The 7,065-nt window shown below is 39.0% G+C and overlaps 1 protein-coding gene across 1 annotated transcript; it reads right to left on the reverse strand.

The window, feature by feature from the left end:
• Window positions 1–719: 719 nt before the first annotated feature.
• On the reverse strand, window positions 720–5,373 carry LOC131042901 (disease resistance protein Roq1). Its single transcript, XM_057976230.2, has 5 exons — window positions 4,775–5,373; window positions 3,477–4,584; window positions 3,029–3,304; window positions 1,866–2,903; window positions 720–1,685 (listed from the first exon to the last, which is right to left on the reverse strand). The coding sequence occupies exons 1-5, from the start codon at window positions 5,233–5,235 to the stop codon at window positions 828–830; spliced, it is 3,741 nt and encodes a 1,246-aa protein (XP_057832213.2). The 5' UTR covers window positions 5,236–5,373; the 3' UTR covers window positions 720–827.
• Window positions 5,374–7,065: the final 1,692 nt, after the last annotated feature.

The following is a 7,065-nucleotide window of genomic DNA, read 5'->3' on the forward strand; positions in this document are numbered from 1 at the left end:
ACCCCCTTTCTTGTTCTCAAGAACTGCTATCATATAGGTTGAATTTCGAAGCTTTCTACCAACTATTCCAAGGCTTTGTGGGAGACTTTTCATACCGAGATTCACAAGTATATTGATTAGATAGTTAGCCATCTTTGGTGGACAAGGTGCCTGCTATTTCTTTTGATGATATAACAGAGATTTTGATTCAACAACTTCCTGACCCTTTTCCATCAAGGTAGGTCATTGAAGTTCCATCACATGTTGCCTTTTAAAAAATGTGCAAAAGAAACAGTCAAATTATATCTGAAAAAGCGTAGTTCACCATGGAAGGCAATCATATCACTGTCATTATGACAGCATGTGAGTTGTTTCTCAGGTCTCTACTTCAATATAAACTTTCATCAATTACAGTCTGCTCAAATTCAATTTGATATGCTTCTCAAAGGGGACCTAATATATCACTTCCATTGTAATCAAGGTACGAAATTTTGGAATTTAGATAGCTTGTTATCTTTGAGTGTAGCATTAAGGAAACTTGATTTCATGGGACTATAGGGTGATGATACGAGGTACCAGAAGATTTATCTCAACATAAGAATCCACTGAGGTTGACTTCAAAATAATCATTTGGAAAAAAAAGGGAAATGGGAAAAGTTTAAAATCTTGAATTCCAAAATTGCATACAACATAAGTGAATTTACTTAAGCTTCACAATTTGAAAAAGGAGATGACACACCTTCAAAATGAATGCTTTGACAATTATCTTCTATGAATGCTTTGACAATTTCATTAAATGGAAGAACAATTTTGGGATATCCATGCTCTCCTTCATGACAGCAGAATTTTCAATTAAAACTAACTAAATCATCATTATAGTCATCATTATTGGCATCATATTGCTCTTTTTCGTCTTCATGGTCAGCAAAGCTATCATAGGCAGGAACGATAAAATCAATAACCCCAAGATATTCACAACCATCCTCCTCATGCCCATTTAAGTCTCTATCCTCAACAATCCTGGTTTTCTGTCGAAGCCGGGAATGTGGAGTCTTTATCTTCCCTCCCATTAAAAATGCCTTCCTCTCTCTATCATTGTAAAAATAGCCAGAAAAGTCATCGCTATTATCAGCATACTTTCCATCCTCCTTTTTATTGCATAGTTGAGCAAATAGCTTTTGCAATATGTCGAGGGTTTTCCTTTCCGAACCTGCCTGCACTCCTATTAATAACGCCTGAGAATCTGAATCCTTCTCTGATAGCATCCAATCTTCAGTTATCCAGAAGTCATATTTTGATAGCATCCAATCTTCAGGCGTCCAGTCATATTTGGATAGCCTCAATGCAGGTAATGGTGGCATCCAGAATTCATATTTTGATAGCATTTCTTCATTAACCACACACAAATATATCCATTTTCCACAATCAATATAGCCACCTGTATATCTTCTGACCCCTTCACAACAGGTCCCATTACAAATGTCGCGATCATTGCTAGGCCTCCCACGAAGCATAGTGCAATAGATGAATGTACTGGGCGGATGTAGGGTTTTTTGAAACGAATGGATCTTCTCTTCTACTTTTTCCCCAGGCTTTATAGCACACAAAGCATCCGACGGCAATCCCAATGTGTCTCGAATTTTATCTGCTTTCAAATTTAACGTGGCCGATTTCTCCACTACAATTGTAAGCTCCGAAGGCAATCTCTGAAATCACACTAAATTATTTTCAACAATACACACGGAAAATTGAAAACAGAACATTTACAAATACTTTATTCTTATTCAACCGTTTCGAACAAAAAAAAGCACAACAGAGCATATAAATTGAAAGGAAAATAATGAGCAAACTGATGAGAAAATACACATATCTAGGTTTGATAGTACCTGCAAGCTTTCAAGGCAACTTATTATAGGAGTATCTGTTAAAATCATGTCCTTGAGGCCCTTCATTTCTTCAATACCTCTTATATTCTGCAGCTTTGGACAGTCAGTAATGATGATGCTCTCCAGGCATGATAAAAATTCAATGCCTTCTATACTTTGCAGCTTTGGACACTGCATAATGCAGATTCTCTTCAACTCTTTCCATTCTTGAATGCCTTGTATTTTCAGCAGCTTTGGACATTTCTGAATCCAGATTCTTTTCAGTCCCTCTAACTCTTCAGTAGCTTTTATATTCTGCAGATTTGGACAACTCTTAATCCAGATCCTCTTCAATCCCTTGAATGTTTCAATGGCTGAAATATCCTGCAGGTTCCAACAGCACCTAATATCGATCTTCTTAAGACAATTGACACTCCCAAAATTTGGCAACTCTTTCATATTCCCGCATTTCTGTATGAGAAACACTTCAAGATTTAGCAGATCATTGCCCAATACTTTTACCAACTCTCTACATTGGAACAGCTCCAGCTGTTCCAGTGTTGTTACCCCTGTTAAATCCACTTCAATTAGATCTGTCATAGTAAAAAGCTTTAGAGATTTAAGGTTGGGACAGAACTGTCCACTAATTGAGACCTTCCTTGTGCTAAATATACCACGCAGAGTTATGGCTTCAAGGCTTCTCATATGAAACCAAGTATCAGTTGTCTCTCCCCTGTTGATTAAAGCAATTTCCTCTTCTATTTTAAGAAAGGACAACTCTAAAGTTTTTAGACTCGTGAGTTCTCTGAGAAAATTTAGGGAGCACTTGCTGTCATAATCTTTTAAAAATTCTAGGTGCAAACTTTCCAGATGTTTCAACATTCCGAACGAACTGACCAGTTCGTTAACATCCCTCATAAGCACATTTACGTTAGGATTCTTCTTAAGACGTTCTTGAGATTCCCAAAAGCGTCTCCGTCTCTCATCTGGAGAGATACGACGTCTCCGAAACACATTTGAATTCTCCACAAGGCTTAGCTCTTTCAACTTGAGTGGAGCCTGGAATATACAATCACATTGTTAAAAACTGTTGTTTTTCAATGATGAAAATCTTAAAAGAACGAACTATTTGCTGCTTCGCTGCTACCAAAATTTAAATTTTGATCAAGAAGAAGCATATATACCTGGTCATCCCTTTGCCACAATCTCGGAGGTAGTAAGCCTCCTTCAAGAATTGAAGTCTGCAAATTTTTTACAGGAATCCATTCAGGAATACACACAACACTGCTATCTTTTTTAAGTTGAAGCCATCGTAAATCAGATGAAGTCTTTGAACTCTCCAGAAAATATTTCATTTCAGAAGTCTTTTCATGTTTCCCAATATAATTGAAACATCTGAAATTTTTTCCTTCTGTCACCGTGAGGATGTCTTGCAACCCCTTGAGTTCGCGCATTCCAATCTGAACCAAATTTCTTTGTAGTTACAAAATGTTCATTCAATGTTACGAGTAAACGCTATAACAACTTCTTGGAAAAAAAACAAATTAAGAGGTTTTAACAGCTTAAGAAAAGAAAAAAGTTAAAAAAACACTTCCAACTAGGGAAAATTTTAAGGCTGCAAAAAATACATACGAGATCTTTAGGATGCCATAGCCGAGAAGAATTCATTTGATCATCTGCCATTTCTCTTCCTAAGTCGCGGAGGTGGTCATGCATTCCCAAAAGAGGCTGCTCAAGCGTTGAAGGCCAGGTATTGGGAGAATGTTTCACTTGAGTAACTTCTACCAGGCACTTGTCTTTGAGGGTCTGCAGGGCATATTCGGCTCTCCACCTCGAAGCCTTCCATATACTTATGGCAGTGCTCACTTCCTTCCGTATGAAAAAGCATGCTATATCCATAAAGATCTGTTTTTGATCCTCTTCCAGAGCATCATAGCTTATTTTGAGAGCTTCTTTAATGTCCATGGGTTTTGCCTTCACATCATCTAACTGTAACTTCCAAAATCCCTTGTCATTGCCAGAAACATGCGCAGCTAGTACTCTAAGGGCAAGAGGTAAACCCCCACACGCTTCGACAAAGCCATCAACCAAATTCTCAAATCCACTGTCACAAGATGGCCTATGAAATGCATGCCAGCAGAAGAGCTGTCTGCTATGCGCTGCATTCATTTGTTTCATCTTATAACGGACTCTGACTCCGGCCTGTATAAGAACCCTCTCGTCACGGGTTGTGACAAGCACTAAACTGTTAGTACTGAGGGCATCTATGGGTAATAGGGCATCTAGCTGCTGCTTATCGTCAACATCGTCTATAACTATAAAGAACCTTAATTCGCGGCTCCTTTGGAAGACATGCTTGATACGGGCAGTTCCTTCTTCTATACTACAAAAATTATAATGATTTTGAGGAAACAGATGATTGAGAAGCTCACTTTGCAAAGAAGTCAGCTCACCTTTGACATGTTTCTCCCGCACATCAAACAGACTAGCTGATCCACTGAATTCTGAATGTTTTCTTTTGAACAAAGATTTGACAAGAGTGGTCTTGCCAGACCCTCCCATTCCATAGATGCCAATTATTTTATCTATCATCTGCCCATTTCTCTGGCAATGGCTGTCGAAATCTTCCACAATATCATCAAGTCCCACCTCAAATTTTGCAACTTGGAAAGAAGTTTTTAACTTTTGCTTTTCCTTCTTCACGGCGGACACGACGTCCTTACACAACTTAATCAGATCACTGAAAACAAGAAAAGCCAAAATAAAGATTTTAATTAAAATGGGTCTGTAAATAATTCAGGTATTATTTCAATTTCTCTACGGTGACTTATAAACCCTAACATACCGAATGCAAAACGATTTTCCAGACTAATCGAACTAGATTTTAAGAAGAAAAATATATGGATGGAAAGCGCATTAAGATATCATACTCATTCTGTCCGTTGAGTTCGTAGCCCTTGATCCCTGCAACGTTCTGGAGGCAATCTTTCCACTGTTGAATGTCATAATTAGGATATTTGCCCTTCTCTCCGTGTTTGGAAAATGCTTCTTCAACTCTCTTTTTGATGTACCGGAAGTCTGAAGGCTGGACACTGTAAAACAGGGGGATAATTCTAGCCTTGGTTTGAAATATCAAAGCTAGCTTAGCTAAGCACTCAGGGGACTCTGCATATTGCGGTGATAAGATGGCTATGTGCACTGCTGCAGAGAATATGATGGAAGAAAGTGAATCTCCAAGTTGAGTCTCTTGTGAATCTAGATATGCCTGGATCCCATCTTGCTGTAGAGAATTATAAAGCTGCAGAGCCAGAGCCGTTTCGACGTCTGGGCCATAGTTGATGAACACATCGCATTCCTCCTCTCTTCGACCTGATGACGAAGTGGACGCCATTACAGAAATTGAAGCTCTGGAGAAGAAACAAAAGCAATAGTAGAGTAGAGAATGAAGTGGATATGTTGAGAAGCCCTATAATTGAAACAAAGGATTCAATGCTTCAGCTATAGTGCGCGAGTGGGGAATGGTTGCATGTTGTTGTCTTGGTGATGTCAAAATTGGTGGGCTGTGTTTCCACGTTATTACCTGGCAACAACACGACAACAGTAAAGGTAAAGTGGATTCCACGTTATTGTTATGTATTAGAGTAAAGTCAGGTAGCGTTGCTAGATTTTTTAGGAATATTTTATATTTAATGGTTCCACCAGCTTAAAAGTTTAAATTTTGGAATTTAAACAAGTTGGTGGTTTCATAGATAAACAGAAGTAAAAAGAAATAAAACTAGCAATTGTATCTTGGTGTGTAATAATTATGTCGAAGATCATGAAATTTTTTTATATATATTTTAGAACTTATGGTGTATGTGAGGTCAATTGGTAGAGAGATACAGGGGTAGATGGGAGTGATATAGGGATACAAAGATATGGAGATATAACAAGATAGAGATAGAGTGAGAAACAAAGGAAGAATTATAGATAAAGAGGCAAATAGATATGGATATAGAAGTCTAGGAAGAGGGACAAGGGGGAGAGAAGGGGAGAGATGTCTAGAGATAAATGGGGAGAAGGAAGATAGAACAAGAGGAAGAGGGAGCAAATAGATAGAGAGTGAAAGGTAGAGATAGATAAAGAGGAAGAGGGCGAGAGATATAGATATATATAGATGGTGAGATAGAGTGATAGAAAAATAAAGAGATATAGAGATATAGAGAGGTGGGGAGAGGGAAACAAAAAAGAGTAGAGCTAGAGATGTAGAGGGAGAGATAAATATATATTGGAAGAGAAAAGGAGAGAGTGATAAAGATAGAGAGATAGATTGGGGATAGGGAAGGAGCAAGGGAGGGAGAGATGGGGAGAGATAGAGAGAGGGGGGTATAGAGAGATAGATGGGGAGAAAGGGAGAGAGATAGGTAGAGGGGGAGAGAGGGAGGGAGATAAATAGAGGAGGGGGGGAGAGGGAGAGGGAGAGGGAGAGAGAGAAAGAAGGGGAGATGAAGATATGTGGGAAGAGAAAGGGATAGAGTGACAAAGATAGATAGGGGATAGGGAAGGAGTGAGGGAAGGAGATATGGGAACAGATATAGAGAGGGGTGATATACAAGAGAAATGGATAAAGATAGGTAGAGGGGGTGGGAGGCGGGGGCGAGAGAGAGAGAGAGAGAGAGAGAGAGAGAGAGAGAGAGAGAGAGAGGGGGGGGGGAAGGAAGTGTATGTGTGTGTGTGTGTAAAGAGAGATAGAGAAATGGAAAGACATAGAGAGGATAGAGTACAAGTATATGTATAGAGAGGATTCAATAAGAAAGAGATATAGATAATGGGATTTAGACAAAGAGGTAGAGGGATGGATGGGAATATAGACATAGATGGGATAAGAGAGATAAAGGAGGTGATATAGACAACTAATAGAGAGAGGGGAGAGAGAGAGATAGGGAGGGAGAAATAAGGAGTGTGTATCTTAGACTAAGAGAGCTAGATAGAGATAATTATGGGGAGGGAGAAAAGGGATGTGTGTGTGTGTGTGTGTGTGTGTGTGTGTGTGTGAGAGAGAGAGAGAGAGGCTTGGGGAGAGGGAGAGAACAAACGGGTTTAAAATAAAGAGAAGTATAGATAGATATATAGAGGGGGGAGCTAAAGAGGGAGAGAAAAAGGAGAAATAGATATATATATGGAAAGAGAAAGGTGGAGAGTGGTAGAGATATAGAGATATAAAGGGGGATAAGGATGGATC

This window comes from Cryptomeria japonica, chromosome 1 (genome assembly GCF_030272615.1).
Source record: "Cryptomeria japonica chromosome 1, Sugi_1.0, whole genome shotgun sequence".
Lineage (NCBI taxonomy): Eukaryota > Viridiplantae > Streptophyta > Pinopsida > Cupressales > Cupressaceae > Cryptomeria > Cryptomeria japonica.

Excerpts from the sequence above, each read along its gene's own strand:
- LOC131042901 (XM_057976230.2), bottom strand. The coding sequence starts at position 5,235 with ATGGCGTCCACTTCGTCATCAGGTCGAAGAGAGGAGGAATGCGATGTG. Across the intron at positions 2,904-3,028 it reads TGTGGCAAAGGGATGACCAG|GCTCCACTCAAGTTGAAAGA; the intron begins GTATATATGCTT and ends TGTATATTCCAG. Across the intron at positions 1,686-1,865 it reads GTTGCCTTGAAAGCTTGCAG|AGATTGCCTTCGGAGCTTAC; the intron begins GTACTATCAAAC and ends GTGTGATTTCAG.